This window comes from Anomaloglossus baeobatrachus, chromosome 1 (genome assembly GCF_048569485.1).
Source record: "Anomaloglossus baeobatrachus isolate aAnoBae1 chromosome 1, aAnoBae1.hap1, whole genome shotgun sequence".
NCBI classification, from domain to species: Eukaryota; Metazoa; Chordata; class Amphibia; order Anura; family Aromobatidae; genus Anomaloglossus; species Anomaloglossus baeobatrachus.
In genome coordinates, this window is record NC_134353.1 from 827,714,462 (window position 1) to 827,736,537 (window position 22,076).

The 22,076-nt window shown below is 45.7% G+C and overlaps 1 protein-coding gene across 1 annotated transcript in view; it reads left to right on the forward strand.

Annotated features, from left to right (window-relative positions):
* Positions 1–22,076, forward strand: part of ADGRV1 (adhesion G protein-coupled receptor V1) — a 380,769-nt gene that overhangs the window by 174,255 nt on the left and 184,438 nt on the right. Inside the window, exons 17-23 of the mRNA XM_075326288.1 lie at positions 990–1,253; positions 3,666–3,792; positions 4,383–4,600; positions 5,583–6,326; positions 18,213–18,586; positions 18,671–18,847; positions 20,514–20,694. Coding sequence (XP_075182403.1) covers positions 990–1,253; positions 3,666–3,792; positions 4,383–4,600; positions 5,583–6,326; positions 18,213–18,586; positions 18,671–18,847; positions 20,514–20,694 — 2,085 coding nt within the window. The remainder of the gene's footprint in view (positions 1–989; positions 1,254–3,665; positions 3,793–4,382; positions 4,601–5,582; positions 6,327–18,212; positions 18,587–18,670; positions 18,848–20,513; positions 20,695–22,076) is intronic.

Sequence of the window (22,076 nt, forward strand, 5' to 3'; positions counted from 1 at the left end):
GGTCAGGCATTGGTTACTTTCACACTTTGGAATTGCATTGGCTGATGAGGCATTGTTTACTTTCATACATTAGTATTGCATTGGTTGTTCAGGCATTGTTTACTTTCATACATTAGTATTGCATTGGTTGGTGAGGCATTGTTCACTTTCATACTTGGGTATTCCATTGGTTGGTCAGGCATTGTTTACTTTAACACATCACTTGTTTAATTAAACTGTACTTGAAGTCATGAGACGTTATGGTTTAATAGTTAGGAAAATCACAAAAATAAATAGGTTTCACATCCTCTTGTACTGCATTTTTTTCAACAACAATACTGCAAAAACTGATAGCAGCATTTTTGCTGGGTTTTCACTGTGTTTTTGCACTCATTGCTTTCCATGGGTAACAAAAAGCCTGCAAAAATGCTGAAAGAATGTACATACTGCACTTTTTCCAAACATAGCAGTTTCCAATTAAGTCAGCTAAAAAAAAAAGCTGTGTGCATGAGATATCTGAAATGTCATAGCTTTTGCTGGTAGTGTAAAAAACAGCTTTTACTTTGCATTAAAAGAACAAACAGCAAAAACGCAACATGTGAACATAGCCCAAAAATCCTTTTATAACGATGCAGAATGTATATAAAAATACATGAATTTACCTTTACATGCACAATCCTTAAATACTCCTTCTTGAATAGGATTTATGCAGCCCTTATATGGGCCAATTTCTGGATATGAACCCATACCACCATGGGTTTGTTTATGATCTGGGTTATAGGGGTATAGGTTTTATTTGATTATAATAACAGAGTCATTATTACATCTATGGACAGTTTGACAGCTTTATCCTCTCCTAACCTTTGAAGAATTTCTTTGTGGTGTTTTTGTGCAAACATTTTTTCTTCTGGGTTTTCTGTTGAGTAGCCTATGAAGAAATGCTTTTCTGCGCCATGCTTCCCGTAAGTTTACAATGAAGAATGCATTTTTCTTTTTCATTTTCCCCACAGAACCAGTCGTTTTTTGGGTTGATGAAGGCGAAATTGCAAACCTCACTATTATGCGGAATGGATCGACTGATTTTGTGTCTTCTGTCACCTACATGACTGTAAGTGGAACAGCTACTGCAGAGGATAGAGATTTTACTCAGCTTTCTGGAGACATACTGGTGTTTCAAGTTCACCAAAGGATGCTGAATATAACAGTAAGGACAAGTGAAGATGACGTACCGGAGACAGATGAATATTTCTATGTCCAACTTTTCAACAGTACAGGTTAGTGCTGCTGTCACTATACAATATATAGCATGGAATAATCCTTCAATTCTTTATATTAAATATGAAACTGTCATCACCAATTTGTGTTCTTCAAACACAGTACTCTCATGTACCCTTTTCACATTGATCCATCCCATGTCAGCCAGTGTCCAGGAATGTATTTCTTGCAAATTTGGTGGGAGAGATAAAATACTGGGTTACAAAAAGAAAAACAACAGGCAGGAAATAGACCTTCTATCCACCCTGCCATATTAGTAGTTTATTGCCCCCCTAAACAAATGCTGCTGTGAAATACAGTATGTACTAGGGAGATTTTTGTGGATATATCCATTTATGTGACCAGTATTACAGTTTACCACAGAAAAATCAATGTTTTCTTTTTTTGCCTTATGCAAATTAAGGCCTCTTTCACACATCCGTGTCTCCAGTACGTGTTTGTTCCGTTTCCTCACGTACCGGAGACACGTGCACACGTAGACCCATTAAAATCCATGGGTCTGCGCTCACGTGCGTGTTTTGCCATGGACCGTGTGTACGTTTGGAGCATACATGTGTCCGTGTGCTCCACACATCAACATGTCCGTTTTTCTCCGTCATCACGGGTGTCACACGGAACGCAAACGGACCACACAGAGGTGTTCCGTGTGACACGCGCCGGAGAAAACACACGTGTTTGAAAAAAAAAAAATCTTTACTCACCTTTTCCAGTCCTCCAGTCTCTGCCGCAGCTGTCACTTGCTTCCGACCGCCGCTCATTATGCTCATTGAATATTCACTTCACTGTGGCCGGAAGCAGCAGCAGCGAGGAGTCGGCAGGACCGGAGACCGAAGATCAGCACCACGGAGAGCGACGCCAGGGACAGGTGAGCAGAAAGTTCCCGTTCTACGTGTGTTATCACGGATAACACACGGAGAACTCACGTGTGCCATAAACACGGCTCACGGAGGGCAAAACGCACCTCTGACACGTCCGTGAAAAACGTGCGCGGTTTTTCACGGACGTGTGAAAGAGGCCTAAAGAAGTGTTTCCACTGGGTTGATCATGAACAGTAAAGTGTCCAGCAATATTTTCCCTCCTGGCATTCTTGAAGTGTCAGTGTCACATCCTTGTCTGAACGTGCTGCTGAAACACCTGCCCTGATCACTAGGTGGGTGAGCTGATAGGTAATTAATTAGCTCTCTGCTGGGAGACATGGCCAGGGCTCCCTTCTATATAAACCCTGCAGGCGGCCACTAGCTGCCAGTTAATAGTTAGTGTGTAGCTAGTACTTGGCTCTCTGACCTGGATCCCATTTGAATTCCTGTTCTGCTTTGTTGTTCCCATGTATGGACTATGGCTTCAATTCCAACTTCCTGATTGTCTCCTGCTTTTGTCTTTGACATTACTTCTTGGCTTAGCCCCTGCTGGTGATTCCTGTCTCTGCTTCATACTTCCAAATGGCAATCCTTTGGTGGTAACAATTCACTAGACCCGGTCGTTGTAACACCAGATCCCTGTATAGGGGTAAAAGAGTGTTCGAGTTTCTCTGGATTTTGAATGACAGAGTGGCTTATGGCAAGGCTGTATGAGGTAGCCTTTATGAGCCTGTGGCCTCGGACACACGTGGTAGTCAGATATCATGACTACAATCCCTCTACAAGCACAATAGAAGCAGCACATCCCTACTAGCCTGCATATTGATTTTATCATAGTCTGGCCACATGATAAAAAGAAATGATACTGAGCCTGAATATTTTCTAATTCACCATCAGATTTTCAGTTAGCCTCTTTATATGCACTATCCATATATATATATATAAATCCATTTAAAAAATTATGACAAATACGTGAGCAGCTCCATACAAATAAAGTACAATTCAGCAATGGATTGCATGTTTCACATGTTTCAGCGCTATGTGCCTTCTTTAAGGCAAGACCTGAAACATGTAGTCCAATGCTGGATTGTACTTTATTTGTATGGAGCTGCTCACGTATTTGTCATAATTTTTTAAATGGATCAATAAAGAAGACGACTTTTTAATTACTTTGTGAAAAATCATCCATTCGCTGGATCCCACTTTCAATCTTTCTATTTGTTTGGGCATATACAGTATATATATATATATATATATATATATATATATATATATATATATATATATATATATATATGTATATATATATATATATATATATATATATATATATATATATATATATATATATATATATATATTGCAGTACATACATTCCTACCCATCAGATCCCAGTTTAGTTTTGATTAGACATTTTTCATACAGTTGGTGATTTTGTATTTCAAGCTAAAATTCAGAATGGATAAGAAAAAAAAAAAAACAGTTATAGCAAAGAATTATATTAGCTTTATTTTTGTAAACCCTATACATTTCATGGATATACTTGTTATGTAGGAGACACAGTGGTGAGTGGAAATGGAAATGCTACAATAATCATCAAGGCTAATGACGACCCAAATGGAATATTCTACATTGAACCTGTCGATAAAACTGTAGAAGAAGGTGGAAGTAATCAGTTCAAGTAAGTCCATTTATATCATTATTCATCTCTTATTAGAATTTGTTTAGCTAAATGAAAAAAATAATAAATAAATTACACATGGAACTTGCAATTTTACAGTCTATTTTATAGTTTATAAAGTCACAAAACATTGAATAATAATCGGGCCAATTTTTCAGAATGTTGTGTGAACCTACCAGGGTATGTTCATAAATGAATGATTTGTTACAGAAATATATGCCACTGTCCCAGACATCTCATTCAGGTGTATATCAGTTTTCAGTACCAAAAATGTTATTATATGGCCTACACTGCTAATCCAAGGTTACATACACAGTTCTGCTGGTTCCTAAGAGCATCAGTTGACAGATCTACCCTAAACCTGAACTAACAGGGCCTGGTGTAAAGACTACACTTCCCAGAATGGAAATAACCATAATCTTATGAAGTACATGACTTTGATGTCCAGGATATTACTTTTTAAGAATATCATGCTTGCAGTGTTTCTGATGGAGTGACTAGGTGAAATAACTTAATAATAGTGTAATACTGTATATTGCATTATGGGTTTTATTATTTGTTACATCCCATTAAACTCATTATCCTTTCAGGGTGCTGAGGGACAGAGGACATTTTGGCAGTGTTTTCCTGCACTGGCAGATTATGCAGAACGGATCGGTTTTACAGCCGGGCCAGGAATTTGAGGAAACATGGGGCATTCTTTGGTTTAATGATAAAGAGGCTTTTAGATATATCACCCTCCATGCTGTTTCTGATCAGATTCCAGAGTTTAACGAATTCTACGTTTTGAAACTGATGAATATTTCTGGTGCGTATCTCTATTTTGTACTCAACACCATAAGTATAGGAAGAATTGAAAGAATTTGCTATCAACTATGTACTGTTCGAAGAATAAACAGTAATAGGACAAGGAACAGGAGCAAATATATCTATGAACTCCATATGGAAGTCTGTAAGGAGATTGTTTCATACTAGGGATGATCGAATACCTCAAATATTCGGCTACACCCATATTCGACGAATAGGTCGCCGCTATTCAACTATTTGCGAATATTCAATGTGCAATGTAAGTCTATGGGAAACCATGGCTTCCCATAGACTTACATTGCGCATCGAATATTCCCATAGCGTTCACCTATTCGTTGAATATTCACGAAGCCGAATATTGCCGAATATTTGTGATATTCGATCATCCCTATTTGATACCTGTCCCTTCTACTCGACCTTACTGGGCATGGATAGAGGCAGCTGCAAGTGGGAAGGAAACTTACTGACCCACATCTGACACTCAGTTTTCCTCTATGTACAGGGCATTAACTGACTGCCATAGAGTCATGGAGCTTGTAAAAAATATTGTCTGCTTTGGACAATTTCAATTTCTTATACTGTTGTTTTTTTTTAACTATAAAGTGATAACCATTGTCCATCTACTGGGTCACCCGGCTGCCAACGTGACCTTTTGTTTTTCAGGACAGCTTATTAAAAAATCACGAATAGACAATATTTTTTACAAAACACATTAAAAAAAGCCCATAAATCTTTATGATTATAAGTCATACATATCTACAGCCAATAATTGTCATATTAAGACATCAACTGCATTCACCAGACCCATTTTGGATCAACTCTCCACTCTACCAAGAGATGAAGATCTGAAAAAAAGGCCGTTACTTTAACCACGGAATTCCCTATAGGGTCTATAAAATGTTTTTCTAAACTAGACATCCCCCCTACCACCATTGTTTACTTGATGAATAACATACTTTTGTTAATTATTGTACTTGCTATAGGTGGATTTCCAGGCCCTGGTGGTCAGCTGGCAAAAACAAATTTGAATGTTACAGTGATGATCCCTTTCAATGATGACCCATTTGGAGTATTTGTCATTGGACCTGAGACACAGAATCAGGAGGTGGCTGAAGATGTCTTCTCAGTAGATGACATAAGATATGTGACCAACATTTCCATTTGGAGACGTCAGGGAACGTTTGGAGATGTGCGCATTGGCTGGGAAATTTATTCCACTGGATTCAAGACCGGCCTTCCTCCCATGGTGGACCTATTGCTTATCGCCTCTTTCCCGTCTTCAGTGCAGTTGCAACCACATATGCGTCGGCACCACAGTGGAACAGATGCCTTATTCTTCAGCGGCAGTGAAGGTGCATTCGGAGTGATTGAGTCACAGTATTATCATACTTTAAATACTACTCTGACCAACTTTACTTTCTCGGCATGGGCCATACCACAGATAAATACTAATGGGTTTGTCATTTCAAAGGACAATGATAATGGAACAATGTATTATGGTGTGAAAGTTGAAACAAATGACTCTTATATTATGGTCTTACTATACTATGTAACCTTTGGATCTAATACTACTTTTGTGGCTAAAGCCGGAGTCTCAAAATTTATGGAACAAAATGCCTGGACCCATATACTGATTACATTGGATGATGGATTTATAGAGTTTTATATTGATGGAAACCTTGTCCCTGGGGGAGTGAAAAGTCTGAAAGGAGAAGCCATAATTAATGGTAGGTTAAAACTGAATTTCTGCTCTACATAAATAAATTTATTAGATTGCATATGTATGTGTATATATACAGTATGTAAGTATATATGTCGCGGGCGGAGGGGACGCTGCACTCGCTAACGCTCGGGTCCAGTGCTGCTGCTGCTGCTCGGTGGCTCGAGCGGTGGGCCGGACCCGGGGACTCGAGCGGCGCTCCTCGCCCGTGAGTGAAAAGGGGGGTGATTTGGTTGGGGATTTAGTTTGTGACGCCACCCACAGGTTGTGGTGAAGATGGGCACCACCGCTGCTGGTGACGGGGATCCCGGGAGCGATGGTAGGGAGCAGCTGGGATGTTGTTTTCCCCCTCCTTGGGTAGGGGTTGGTGGTCCCGGGGCCCGGTGGTTTGACGAGAAGGCAGGGACAGCGCGGTACAGTGCCAGACAGCACGGGTGTACTCACTCAGCAAATGAGGCACGAAGTATCCGGTAAACCAAAGGGCTGGATGGACGGGTCCCGCAGCCGGCTGCTGTATCTCTCCCTAGACAGGTGATGGTGGCTGTCTCTCCCTGCACCTTTGTGTACTGTTTTGACTACGGTGGCTTCCCAACGGTAGTCCGCTCCCCGGTGTATGGGTGCCGGAGGAGCCTGTTTTGCCCGCAGGCGCTGGTTCTTGGGTCTCTAGCCGTTGGCGGTGGCTGTATACCCTTACGGTGCGGACGGTTGCCTTCTAACGGGTCTTTGGCTGCTAGGAAACCCCTGGGGTTCCGGTCACACTCGGATTTGACTTTTGTCGGCGGCTCCAAGCCTGGTCGGGTTCCGATGGCCCTGCCTTTGTGTGCTAGCTTCACTTCGCTCCCCGGTCGGTACCGGCGGGCCACCGCCCAACCCCGCTCCTACGGTTTCGCGTTGATCCAGCACTCCTGCAGATGGCCACCACCGTCTGCCAACCTTGCTGTCAGTGCCTGGGCCACGAACCCAGACACCCAAGTGCTTCCTCCTCACACTTCAAACTCCCAACTCAATCTGTCACTTTTCCCACCTTCAAGCCTGTGAACTCCTCGGTGGGTGGGGCCAACCGCCTGACTCCGCCCCACCTGGTGTGGACATCAGACACTGGAGGGAGGCAACAAGGGTTTTGTGTCTGACTAATGTAACTGTCCGGAGGTGGGTGTGTGTGTGTGTTATCTGTGACGACCTGGCTAGTCCAGGGCGCCACATTCCCCCTTGGTAAAACGCAGACCGTCCGCGGGCTGCCCATCCATCACCGGTTTTATTTTTGTTCGAAACTGTAAAATATAAATAACATGGTAACGGTAAATATTTCAACATTTAACAAGCATTCTTTTTAGATCACTTTAACGTTACACATATAAACATTTTTAATCATAGACGGACGGACGGATGTTTTCCGCTCTCCCACCCAAGCAACCTAGCCCTGATGCTGCCTCTAAGAAGTGGGCAGCACCTCTTGACCCCAGTCCAGGTTCAGGCTGCCCGAGCGGGAACGGGTACGGTAACTCGCACCCGGCTGTCACTTCAGGGGACCCCACGTCCAAGGGGGACCCCTTACCCCCGGAGGATTGCCACCGGTTACGGTAGTGGCGGGCCTGGGCCACCTCTTTCCTCCAGGCCCATCCTACATATCTGCCTCTCCGGAGGCGGCAACGGCATCCATCCCACAACATTAGTTACAAACCCACAAGTTCATGGGTGGCCTGCTAGTTCTCGGCCATGTTCATGAGTAGTTTCTCATGTGGGTATGGGGGGGTATTAACTTGAACAAGGACAACTCCAGTCCCAACGGGGACAGTTCCCTTCTCGGATGGTAATTAGATGATTTTTCGGTTGATTAGTGTTCATTCATTCACATATTTACACAATCAACAGGTTGCACCCCTAAATGTCGGTCTCCCTATACCTAAGCGGGGGCCTACCTAGGTTGGAGCGTGTGGACCTTCTGGGCCCAATTCTATCAGTGGAGGGCAAGGGGACAGAGGAGACAGACAGTTCCTTTTCCCTAATGGCAGGTATGGCGAGTGGAGATCCAAGGGAAGTGGGTATAGGTGCGTCCCTGGGCGCTTGTTCGCGCGGCTCACTGGCGGGCATCTCCATCTCCGTTTCTTCCACGGGCTGTGGGAACATTATCACCGGAATAATCACCGCGCCATTCTGCGTAGGCCAGTCCACTGGGAAATCACCCATTACTGTATGGATCACCTCTTTTTCTTTCTCCCCGGTTGGTCTGGGGGCCGGAACTTCAGCTGCCACCCCCAATGGAGATGGGCACCTCTTCAGGTGGTCCCTTGAAACTGTGGCCGAAGTCTTCCCCTGGTCACGACTGATCTGGTAGGCCTTCTCATCCTCCCGTTCGGTGGGTTGTATGACATACGGGGTTTTCTCCCACTGATCAACAAGCTTATGAGTTCTCCTTTTCCGTTTTAGCATCACATCCCCAGGTTTAAAGGGACCAGCTGGAGCCCTCCTGTTGAAGTACTGTTCTTGCTGTTCCTGGCTTTGACACAGGTTCCTTTCCACGTACTCATGGACATCAGATCTTTGACCAACTCCAGCGGTTGATGGGTAATGATTGGTCGTAGAGGGGCCTTCTGACTGGCTTCGTCCCTTCTTCTCAATGCACAGGGAACACACTCTGGGCACCACACCTCTACAGACTCCCGCATCCCACTCCAATAGAACCGCTCTCTCAACAGCATCTCCAGCTTCTTCCACCCAAAGTGCCCGGCACCGTCATGGTAAGCTTGTAGAACGGCGGGCACATTAGCCTGAGGAACCACCAGATGGCGAACCTGTTCATGAGTCTTTGGGTTGATCAGTTCCCGATACAGCTTCCCCTGGGACAGGTGCAGCCGGGCTCATTCCTTCCACAGCCGTTGGGCCTCCGGAGGAGCGGTAGGGTCCATTTCAGCAGAGCCTTGTTCAATCATGGTCTTGACCAATTGGACAGCAGGCGCGTGGTCTTGGGCTTCTCTACAACCCTGACTGGGCAGCGGGTCCAAGCTCACCTGTTGCTGCTTGACATGCAACTTCTCGACTGGTGGCCGGTGGAACGCGGGCAACTTGATTTCCTCGAGGTCATCATCCTCCGACCCCTCATCCGGCAGGTGGGGCATCCGGGATAGCGCGTCCGCGTTAGTGTTCTTGCGGCCGGCCCGGTACTTGATCGTGAAGTCATAGTTAGACAGCCTGGCCACCCACCGCTGCTCCAACGCGCCCAGCTTGGCCGTGTCCAAATGGGTTAATGGATTATTGTCCGTATAGGAGATGAACTTTGCTGCTGCGAGGTAATGGCGGAACCGCTCGGTAATGGCCCACACCAGGGCTAGGAGCTCAAGCTTGAAGGAGCTGTAATTCTCGGGGTTCCTCTCCGTGGGCCGGAGTTTTCTGCTGGCATAGGCGATCACCTTCTCCCTGCTGTCCTGGATCTGGGACAGGACTGCTCCCAAGCCTACATTACTGGCATCGGTGTAGAGGATGAATGGGAGGCCGTAGTCGGGGTATGCTAGGATTTCTTCCCCGGTCAAGGCCATCTTCAGCTGGTGGAAGGATTCTTCATGTTTCTCTTCCCACACCAACGGGGTTCCAGGGAACCTGCCACCCTTGGTCTGTCCCACGAGGAGGTCTTGCATGGGAGCGGCCATCTTCGTGTACCCCTTGATGAAGCGACGGTAGTAGCCCACCAGACCCAGGAACTGTCTCACCTCTCTTACAGTGGTCGGTCTTGGCCAGTCCCGAATGGCGGTGATCTTTTCGGGATCAGGGACGATGCCTTCCGTGCCCAGCACATGTCCGAGGTACTGCACCCTGGGTTTCAGTAGGTGGCACTTAGAGGGCTTCAGTTTCATCCCATATTTGTCCTGGGACGCGAACACTTCGGCCAGATGTTCCAGGTGGGCCTCATACGTCTGGGAATACACGATCACATCGTCCAGATACAGCAGGACCGTTTCGAAATTGAGGTGTCACAGGCAACACTCCATGAGCCGTTGGAAGGTTCCAGGGGCATTGCACAGTCCGAACGGCATGCTGTTGAATTCGCAGAGCCCCATAGGAGTGGCGAATGCAGTCTTCTCACGGTCCTCGGGTGCGACCGCTACCTGCCAGTACCCGCTAGTAAGGTCAAGGGTAGAGAAGAAGTTAGCAGTTCTCAGCGCAGCCAGTGACTCTTTGATACGGGGGAGGGGATAGGCATCTTTATGGGTGATCTGGTTTATCTTCCGGTAATCCACACACATTCTCATGGTGCTGTCCTTCTTCTTTACCAGCACCAGTGGGGCTGCCCAGGGACTACAACTATCCCGAATGACCCCTGCCTCCTTCATATTCCTCAACATGTCTTTGGCGCATTGATAATGCGCTGGCGGAATGGGCCTATACCTCTCTTTGATAAGTGGATGTAGGCCTGTAGGGATATGGTGTTGAACCCCCTTAATCCTCCCGAAATCTAACTAGTGTTTGCTGAAAACCTGTTCATACTCCTGCACCACCCTGTATACCCCCTCTTTGTGATGCGTGGGTGTGGCGTCAGTGCCTACGTGTAGTTCCTGGCACCACTCCTCTAACTGTTCGGGGGGGTGTATGGTTACTGGCAGGGGATGCTGAGGTAGGAGGGACGGCTTCGTGAATGGTGTGAGGGTCTAGGGTGAGCAACTTGGCAAGGGTAGCGTAACGGGGGAGCCTGACTTCCTCCTCTCCACAATTCAGCACTCTTACAGGCACTCTCCCCTTTTTAACGTCAACCACCCCTCTGGCTGCCATCACCGTGGGCCAGTGTTCAGAAGGCGTGGGTTCCACCATCGCAGGGTAGTCATGCTCCTGGGGGCCTACTGCGGCCCTGCACCAAATCATCATCTCACTTCGGGGTGGCACTACCAAGGGGGCCACATCCATCACCCTTACTCCACCAATCTCTCCACCAGTTGAGTTCACTTGCTGCCGATACAGAAGGGCCCGGATCTCATGTTGCATAGTCCTCTGTCTGCCTCCTCCGGCTGTGGTGGCCAACTGCTGCAAGAGACTCAGCACCTCACTCATACAATGCACCATCACATTGGTCCCTAGGATTACTTTTGGGTAATGGTCACTGGGTTCATTCATCACCACAATCATCCCTTGGATCTTTAACTCCGCAAGTCCCACGGTCAGGGTCACTTGTTTGTATCCCACTTGGGTTAGAGGGAGTCCATTAGCTGCGACAAGGGTCAGGCTGTGATCAGTGGGGGCAAGTTCATCAGTACCCCAATACTGCTGGCACAGTGTATATGGTATAGTAGTTACCTGTGATCCTGTGTCCAAGAGGGCCATGAGCGGGATGCCATCCACTGCCAGAGGGATGATGGGGCGAGCTCTGACGTACCGGTCTCGCCAATCGGGGGGGCCGTTGGTGTCTACTCTTGAGGATTGGCCCTTGGCCCCAGGGGTTGATCGTTTAACAGGCACCGCCTAGAGTAGTGGCCCGGCTTGCTACACCTGTAACAAATGGGAGGCCCATACCGTGAGTCATTGGTCCTTCGCCGCTGCATCCAGGGGACGTCCTCCGGACTGTCGGCAAGCTGGATCCTCCCTGGGGGCTTGACTCTCGTCGGAAGCTGGAGTGCGGCGACGATCTTGGCTAGGTCTCCATCCATGCGGTGGACCTGGGCAGCTAGCTCCTCCATCATCCCGACTGGCGCTGCTGGGGCCAGTGGAGCCGGGAGAGAAGGTGCCACCGTGATAGGAGCGGTTTCAGCCGGCTATGGGGCCGCCTCAGGAGCATCCGGCATTGGGGCCTGCAGGGCCTTGATGGCCCGCTCCTTCAACACTGCAAAGTCCATATTAGGGTGCTCCAGGGCCCACAGCCGTAGTTGCTTGCGGTCTTCCGCGGACCCCAGCCCTTGCAGGAATTGTTCCACTAGCATCTTATTGCTAGCCGCATTATTAATAGTGTCCACCCGCTTCAGCGTATGGAGGGCCGTTTGCAGACGCAGGGCATAGTCTCTTATATTGTCCGCAGGCTGCTGTCGACACTGAAAGAACTGCATCCGCAGCTCCGCTTCCGTGTGGGTCTCAAAAGCGACTTGTAGTTTCTCGAAAATGGTAGTCACTGAGGCCCGGTCTGCGTCGGTCCAAGTCTCCGTCTCCTGCTCAGCCACACCAGTTAGCTGCCCTAGCACTACCGCTGCCCGTTGCCGATCAGTCAAGGGATACAAATCGAGGACTGGGCTAATCTTTTTCCGGAATACCTGCAACGTATCAGGCTTCCCATCGTACTGTGATAGCCATGTAGCACCGGGCACATAGGGCAGGAAGAACGGCATCACCTGGGCGACCGCTGGGACCGCGGCCTCCCCCGCTCTTGCGGCCGAAGCATGGGCTATCCCGTTTCCACCTATAGGTGCGGCGGCTGCGACCGCCACTCCTCCAACTGCTCTGTCGGGCGCAGACATCTTTTTCCCGTCCCCCATTGGTTCTCTTTAGCACTTCCGCTTATTGGGGGCGGGGCTTCGCTTTCGCGCCTTCCCTGCTCGGGGAGACGCTTGAGCGGGAAATCTTCACGCCAAAGATGGCGGCGCTTCAAATTTTTCGACAGGACGCCGCCGGCGGAGACCACAAGGCGCACTTCTAACGGTAAGTAGATGGATCCAATCCTGTTCGTGACGCCAAGTTGTCGCGGCCGGAGGGGACGCTGTGCTCGCTAACGCTCGGGTCCGGCGCTGCTGCTGCTCGGTGGCTCGAGCGGTGGGCCGGAGCCGGGGACTCGAGCGGCGCTCCTCGCCCGTGTGTGAAAAGGGGGTGATTTGGTTGGGGATTTAGTCCGTGATGCCACCAACGGGTTGTGGTAAAGATGGGCACCACCGCTGCTGGTGACGGGGATCCCGGGAGCGATGGTAGGGAGCAGCTGGGATGTTGTTTTCCCTCTCCGTGGGTAGGGGTTGGTGGTCCCAGGGCCCGGTGGTGTGACGAGAAGGCAGGGTCGGTGAGGTGCAGGGTTGCAGGGACAGCGTGGCATGTACTCACTCAGCAAATGAGGCACAAAGTCTCCGGTAAACCAAAGGGCTGGATGGATGGGTCCCGCAGCCGGCTGCTGTATCTTTCCCTGGACAGGTGATGGTGGCTGTCTCTCCCTGCACCTTTGTATACTGTTTTGACTATGGTGGCTTCCCAACGGTAGTCCTCTCCCCGGTGTATGGGAGCCCGTTTTGCCCGCAGGAGCTGGTTCTTGGGTCTCTAGCCGTTGGCGGTGGCTGTATACCCTCCTGGTGTGGACGGTTGCCTTCTAACGGGTCTTTGGCTGCTAGGAAACCCCTGGGGTTCCGGTCACACTCGGCTTTGACTTTTGTCGGCGGCTCCAAGCCTGGTCGGGGTCCGATGGCCCTGCCTTTGTGTGCTAGCTTCACTTCGCTCCCCGGTCGGTACCGGCGGGCCACCGCCCGACCCCGGTCCTACGGTTTTGCGTTGATCCACCACTCCTGCAGACGGCCACCACCGTCTGCCAACCTTGCTGTCAGTGCCTGGGCCACGAACCCAGACACCCAAGTGCTTCCTCCTCACACTTCAAACACCCAACTCAATCTGTCACTTTTCCCACCTCCAGGCCTGTGAACTCCTCGGTGGGTGGGGCCAACCGCCTGACTCCGCCCCACCTGGTGTGGACATCAGACACCGGAGGGAGGCAACAAGGGTTTTGTGTCTGACTAATGTAGCTGTCCGGGGGTGGGGGTGTGTGTGTGTTATCTGTGACGACCTGGCTAGTCCAGGGCGCCACATTATATATATATATATATATATATATATATATATATATATATATATATATATATTATTAATAGTTAATTCTAGGATGTTCTAAGGTCAGCTTTGGCTGACAGATGAGAAGAATTGAAAAATTTTAAAATCCACAAGAATCTGCAGTAGTCTATCACAATTTGGCACAGATTTGCTGGCGAACTAAGTGCTGCTGAGCTAAAATGAAAAAAGAAACAACTCTATACTCACCTCTCCTGGAGCTCTTGCTGCAACACTTCTTTGGTCAACAAATACACTCTGTATATTCAGCCTCCAGCGAAGAAATGTAACATGTGACCGCTGAAGCCAGTGATTGACTGCAGCAGTCACTTGAATGACACATCATTGTAGAGGCCAAAGTAAAGTGTTGTGTTTTTTTTTGTAGTTTTAGCTTCAGAGCCGTGGCAAAGCTGCATGAAAATCTGCAACAAATGGGATTTGTTCCAAATTTTTACATCTCTGTTAGGCCTCTTTCACACGTCAGTGATTCTGGTACGTATGTGCTAGTTTTTATACGTACCAGAATCACGGACATATGCACACATCAGTGATTTTTCACTGACCGTGTCTCCGTGCGGCGTACGCGCGTGTCCGTGTGCTCCGCATGGAGACATGTCTGTCTTTTCTGGCATCACTGATGTCCCACAGATTACTCTACGGTGTGATCCGTGAAACAAGTACCAGAAAAACACGTACAATGAAAATAAACACCTTTAAACAGGAACTAAATGTTACAATAAACAGGCAGTGATCATATATATAGAAAATAATGAAAAGAGATGTAGCAAAATAATATACAATAAATATAGAGGATCCTCTGGAAAACTACATTCATAGATCAGAAAAAAGGGATACAACTTAAAAAAATGTAATATTGGTATAAAATCATGAAGAAATAGGTCACCATAAAACTTTAAGACGTTTTGTTACAATGCAGTCTGGAAGAGAGGTAAAAACTGATTTGCCGCCTTCTTACAAGAAAAGACTCAACATGTCATGAGTGGCACTGTTATGTTACAGACATATTCATTGTTATTTGCTGTGGGTTACTGATGACCATGTTGTGGTGGCTCTGCCCCCCCGTATACCTCAGTTACTTTATTGCCTAGTCAGGTGTAATTCTATACCGCATCATGTGCTGCTCCTGCAGCGGTGTAATGTTACTGGACGGTATTATGCTCTGATAGTCAGTTATGTTACAACCGGACTCATGTCACGTCAAGGCAGGGTTCACACAAGCCGTGTAAAGAATCGTCAGTTTGATCCAGAAAACTCAAATGACTATTTTCCTCACTTGTCATACTGTGCAATCAATATGGATTTTTTTTTTTTATACAAGACCATTTACATTCCCTATATTAAAGAATTGCAATGAATCCATGAAAATCAGATGCTATAAGTTAGATCCATAAATAATCCACATGTTTTTTTTTTGCGCATCCATAGTCTTAACTGGGTGAGAGTCTCCTTTGATTTTGGCAAACCTCATGGCCGCTATGGAGTTCATAAATCTGGGGAGGGGCAGTGCCAGCGCCGGGCCTCCCCCACACATCATTATACTTTCAACTATAATGGCATCCTGGATGCTGATACAGTTGAAAGCAATGATGAAAGTGGAAACGCTCCACTGTCCACTACGTCCTCCATCATTCTCCCACTGCGTCTGAGATCTGACTTGTCAGTGCAGCAGGGGCAATGAAGTCAATACAGCGAGCATGCTGTGCTAAGGCAGAACAAGGAGAGGTGAGTATTTTTTTTTTCTTTAAATCAGTGAGTACTCTGATGGCCATAATACTATTTGGAGGACTATGGGGGTGCATTATATCCTATGGAGGACTATGGGGTGTGTAATATACTATACGGAGAACTTTGGGCTGCATTATACTATATGGCGAACTATGGTAGGTGCATTATACTATATGGAGGACGATGGGGTGCATTATACTATACAGAGGAGTATAGTGGGTGCATTGTACTATACGGAGGACTATGATAGGTGCATTATACTATATGGAGGGCTATATGGGGCCCATTATACTATATGGAAGGCTCTGTGGGGGCTATTATAATATTTGGAATGTTATGTGAGGGCCATTACCCTATTTGGAGTGCTATGATGGTGCCTTTATACTTTTTGGAGGGCTATTTGAGAGTCATTAGAAGTTTGTGTGGGATTCATCATACTGTGCAGCGGCCATTAAACTATTCGAAGGGCTAGTGGGGGGGCAATTATACAGTGTGGAGAGGCATGGGGGCCATTATACTGTATGTAGGCCTATTACATTGCATGGAGGGCTGTGTGGGGGTCACAGTTGGGGATTATACTGTCAGGGTCACCATTCTTTGCCGGGGCAGTTGATGGGGGGTCATTATACTGTGCGTGTGGAGGGTACTGTGTAGGAATTCCCTGAGGGGTATTATACAGTGTTTGTGGGACACGTTTGTTGGCATAATACTTTATGGGGGCAATGAAAGGGGAATCTAGAGGCTTCAATAGGAGAAAAATTACTTTGTAAGGTTGTAAACTTGTGAGATATACCCTTCCGTGAACCAGCTCGTGAGTGATGGGGGAGTCCAATAGAACTTATAGTAAATTATGGTTGTGTGAATGGTGCCTAATATTAAGTAATGCTTTGTATTTAAATAATAAATGTAACTTTTATATGTTTGTGATGTGACAGATGTTTGTTAGGTACATTGCGCCTCATGGTAGATTAGAGTGAGTGATGGCTTCATGACTGGAGATAGCAGGGAAATACAACCCCTGTCAAAATATGCCTGCCTCATACAGGGTTTTTTGCAGGGTAGCATATGAGAACTTTAAGATCCTCTAGTATAGGCCAGTGTCTTCCATGTTAGGCCGATTCATCAAAACCGGTGATTTTCAGGCCACTCTTGATGTGGGGCATGTTGGAGTTAGGAGCTCCTGATTCATTAAAAGGTGGAAGCCTCTTGATGAATGAGGAGTGTCTTATCAGTGCCGTACGCCTTTTTGCGCCTCACCCCAAATCTTATTCCAGTCTGGGACTGCAGTAATATTTGTGGTGTAAGCTGTGGCTTCATGCCCCTGTCTCCCCCGGCCCACCGCAGCTCAGCCCATTTTGGCAGAGCTGGGAAAATCTGGAGTGCAAACTCCAACATTGTAACTGTTCAAAGCGAATTATGCCAGAATTCTGGCTTAATCGCTTTTATTAATTGAGGACTGGGTTTTTTAGGTTTAGTGCACTTAAGTGGCGGAAAAGTAGTCTTCATGCCCCATTGTGCAGAGATACACTGGAAGAAAAGGTTGTGATGGAGAAACACCCCGACATCTAGGTATCTAGCAGTAGGGGTAAGTAATCACTCACCTTTATGGTGCACCAAAAGGTCAGAAATAGGGCCACAGAGGAGTTCTAAATAAGCTCCAGCATGAGGTCTGGGTATGATCTATACCTGGTTCAAGAAATCAAGTTACCATTACTAAAAGGCAAGGTTTGCCACATCAGAGGTAAAAAGAGACATATTCCTAACTGTGAAGAGTAAAACCTGTAAGGAGCACAGACATAACCACCTATTAGGGTCTAGAAATAGCCATACTACAGGAGTCTGTGTAGGGGAGTGTCACGCTAGAGACAAATAGAAGATTGATGTCTGTGTGTGAGGGACTGGCCCATGGGAAACTGAGAAGGTAGAGCTAAAGGTAGTGCAAAATGCCAAACTACTTCAGAAGATTGCTACCAAACAAGAGGTGGCCATTGTGGTCATTACTGGGCTAGGCTGAGCTGCTCTGCTGAAATAGACACAAAGTCTGTTGGAAAGTGACAGACGTGCTGAGAGGAAAGTGCCACAAATTGTCGTGAGTGTAAACCACTAAATCTGTCCATGTCAAACTGTTGTCTTATATAAGACTGTTAAAACCATCAAGTTAGTTGCCTCCTGGTGAATAAAGTTTCTTAACTAACTACTATGTACACGTGCAATCTTCCACCACCCCTGCGTGGAAAACCCCTTTACCTCCAAGAGTAGCTTAATCATATTTTCATTTAAGTAGCCTTCATCTCTTTAATAAAGGGTCTCCACCCCACAACAACAATAATAAAACCAAACCAACCTCTTTACAGATTAAAGTATTTATTTTATATTTTAGATCCAGGAACCTTGCGAGTTGGTGCAGGAGTGAAAGGAGGCAGCAGGTACACTGGACTTCTCCAAGATGTAAGAATATATGAGCAAAGACTTTCTCGAGAAGAGATTACTGAACTTCATGCCTCTTCAGCCAAAAGCGACCTACATCCAATTTCTGGCTACTTGGAATACAGACAAGGAGAAATACACAAGACATTTGTTGTATCTGCCAGGGATGACAATGAGGAAGAAGGAGAAGAACTTTTCATGCTAAAGTTGGTTTCTGTATTTGGTGGGGCAAGGATTCCAAAGGAGAACACAACAGCCTTAATAAGGATCCTAAAAAGTGATAATGCCAATGGCTTGTTTGGCTTTACTGGACCATGTATTCCCCAGGTAAAAAATGAAAGAAAACCATGAAATGCAATGACTTCTTTATAAAGATAAACTTATAAAATATTGTATGTCTTGTGATTTTAGTCTTCAGAAGAAGGATCTATCATCTCATGCGTTGTGGAACGCACACGAGGAGCACTGGACACTGTGTATCTCTTCTATAGCATTAGTCAGACAGACCCCGGAGACACTGGTGACCCAGTAGTTGATTTTACTACAAGCAGTGGAAATATCACCTTTCTACCATCACAGAGATCAAAGGTAATAGTATACATATGTGCAATACACTTTCAATTTAGATAGTTAGGTCCTTTATTGCACCTTTACTGGAGCCGAGCTGTTGAACAACATCAAACGTGAAGTATTGACTTCTATTATCTAAGATCTTTTAGTCCATTTATGATTTAACAAACTGTTCTGCTTCTCAAGGAGGTAGTCCATGCTAATCAGTGGTGGTCTACATGCAGGAATAAGTATTTTTGATTGACCACTGAGCAAGTGGTCTATATTGAGCAATGATATTCCACATGGATAATACGGTAAATTTATCTCAGTCAGTTGTGTCTTTATCCCATTTATTTTGGCTGTTGTTGGTATTATATGTCTTTTTATCTTAATGAGAGCCATCTAGGGATGGATTAGGGATAGTCAACATGAAGCGGGGGTGCCATTTTGCGCTATATATTTGGGTGCCAACCTCCTCAACAAGTTAGCATACAGTCTCAGGGTGATGTTGCTTTGTTTAGGGTATATCAATATCCTATATTATTTTTTGATACCTATATCATACCTATATCCAGTTAGAAGCCTTGATATATATGTTCTTGTCTATCTTGACCTATACCAACTTTTTAATGTATATAAAAAGCCTCGTTTGGTTACTCATTTAATGTAAATGTAATAAACTTTTGAGTTTTAACTGGGATTTTTTGTACTTGTCATCTATTTCTCACTGAGCCCTGGCTTATATCTTTTTGAGCTGTGTAGTTGGAAATTATATAACCTGAAAGCATGTTCTAAGGTCACTTACCTCCCTTTTTTTAAAAATGTTTGTATTTTGATTTTCAACAATATGGATACAAGTAATATTAAGCACACAAAATTACAGTTTCATGAAAGTAAATTAGCAGTATTGTATGAGGCTCAGACGTATAGTACATAAACTTGAGGTGTACATCAAATCCGAAGAAAGAAATAACAGGTGGACAGGCACCTAGAAGAAAAGAGCACTATATAAAATAAATAAGTTCATTAGTGAACTAGTGAGTGAAGGAAGGAAGAAATGACTAAAAGAAGAGGATAGTTGAGAGTGACTGTGAGCGCCATCTTGTGGGCACAACGCCTCCCATCCATTATAATGGATCAACATAATCTCATCAATATCCTTTAGGCTAAATAGGCACTATAGCCAAATAACAGTATTCAACCGAGGCAATCATGAGGATAATTAATGCATTAATAATCCTCATGATTATATTGGGCTATATATATCTGGAGTATTCAGAGCTTATACTGTAGTCATCATTGGTGTTTATTTCTTCTTTAGAGAGGTTATAAATAGGCACTATGCTGGGTGAGAGTAAAGAGTGTGCCCCCGAGCTCCTCCAGGCTGGACCATTCCGTATGTCGGAAAGGTCGTAACAGGTTTTCTTATTCCTGCTTTGGTATAATGAAAAGAAATGAAGCTCTTCCACTTTGGAAAATCAGTCTCCATAATTTGATTCTTCTGGGTTACTACTGCAGCTAAGTTAGGGGTATCCTTCGCGAACCATTGGTTAAATAGATGCCGATATTGTCTTGGAATTTGACTTTTCAGAGGATCATAAATGATAAAAAGCATGGGTAGCCCTAATATGATTGTATATACAGTACATTATTTTTTCTCACTCTGTATTATTATATATTATTTTCAATGTATTTGTAATAGGTGTTAAATCTGCATGTCCTGGATGATGATATCCCAGAACTTATGGAGCATTTCCAAGTAACTCTGACACATGCCATATCTGCTGATGGGAAAGCTGGGTCCATTCCTACCAGTGGAGCTAGCATAGACCCTAATATGAAATCGGAAGATATTACAATTAATGCAAGTGATCACCCTTATGGTAAGAGAATATTGGGACTAAATTGGTGTACTGTTCTGGTTGAAGGGATTGTCCGCAAATAGAAAACACCTGCTGAAATACTTGAAGGAGCTTTAGAAAATTAAAGTAATCAACACTTACCTCCTTCAGTTGCGATGTTTCAGCAATGATGGCACTGCTATTCCTGACATGGGATATTTTGTGCAACTAGACCGCTGCAGCCAATCAGCACCCACTGGGAACCACTGCTGCAATAGGCGATTGTAAATTGTTATCATTTTCTATTGGGCCTTGAGAGTGATTAAAGAAGGGTTGTTGGGTGCGTACAACCTCTGATGGATACAAAATATTCAGTTATATACATGTGGGTAATGCCATAAGTTATTGTGTTGTTGAATCTTTACATCACCATAAATATTAAATATTTTTCCCATTTCTTTCTAAAAAGATGCACAATGGGGTTAGCAGTAATAATTGTAAGAGGATTTAAGAATATCTGTGAAATAATAATCTGAGGGATTTCAAATGTCACTTTTTTATTTATGTGTTTGTACCTTTAACCAACAGTTGCCTTTAGGCCAAATTCATATATCCATGTTTTTAAAGGGAATCTGTCACAAGGTTTTTGCTATGTAATCTGAGAACAGCATAATGTAGGGTGAGAGACTCTCATTCCATTATCACTACAGGACAAGGTGCCTCGTGCCTCTTAAGGGTGCTTTACACAAGACGACCGATCGTGCGATGCGTCGTCGGGGTCACGGTTTTCGTGACGCACATCTGGCATCGTACACAATGTCGTCTCGTGTGACACCTCCTAGCGACGCAGTATCGCTCACAAATCATGAGTCGTGTACTCGTCACTAGGTTTCATAAAATTGTTTAATTAAAATGGCGCGTTGTTCATCGTTTCCGTGGCATCACACGTTGCTCCGTGTGACACCATGGGAACGATGAACACAGCTTACCTGCGTCCCGCGGCACCCACCGACTATGTGGAAGGAAGGAGGTGGGCGGGATGTTTACATCCCGCTCATCTCCGCCCCTCCGTTTCTATTGGCCGGCTGCCGTGTGACGTCGCTGTAATGCCAACGTCCCTCCCACTTCAGGAAGTGGACGTTCATCGCCCACAGCGAGGTTGTCCAGAAGGTAAGTGCGTGTGATGGGGGTTAAACGAGTTTGTGCGCCATGGGCAGCGATTTGCCTGTGACGCAAAAACGATGGGGACGGGTACGATCGCTCGTGCTATCGCACGATAGATCGACTCGTGTAAAGCAGGCTTTAGTGCAAACACCCCCCACCACTGATTAGCCAATATCAATATACATTGTACACAGAAAGCTGTCAGTCAGTGTTGTGGGCAGGGTTATACGGGGCTCAATATTACAAGTTTTGCTAGATCT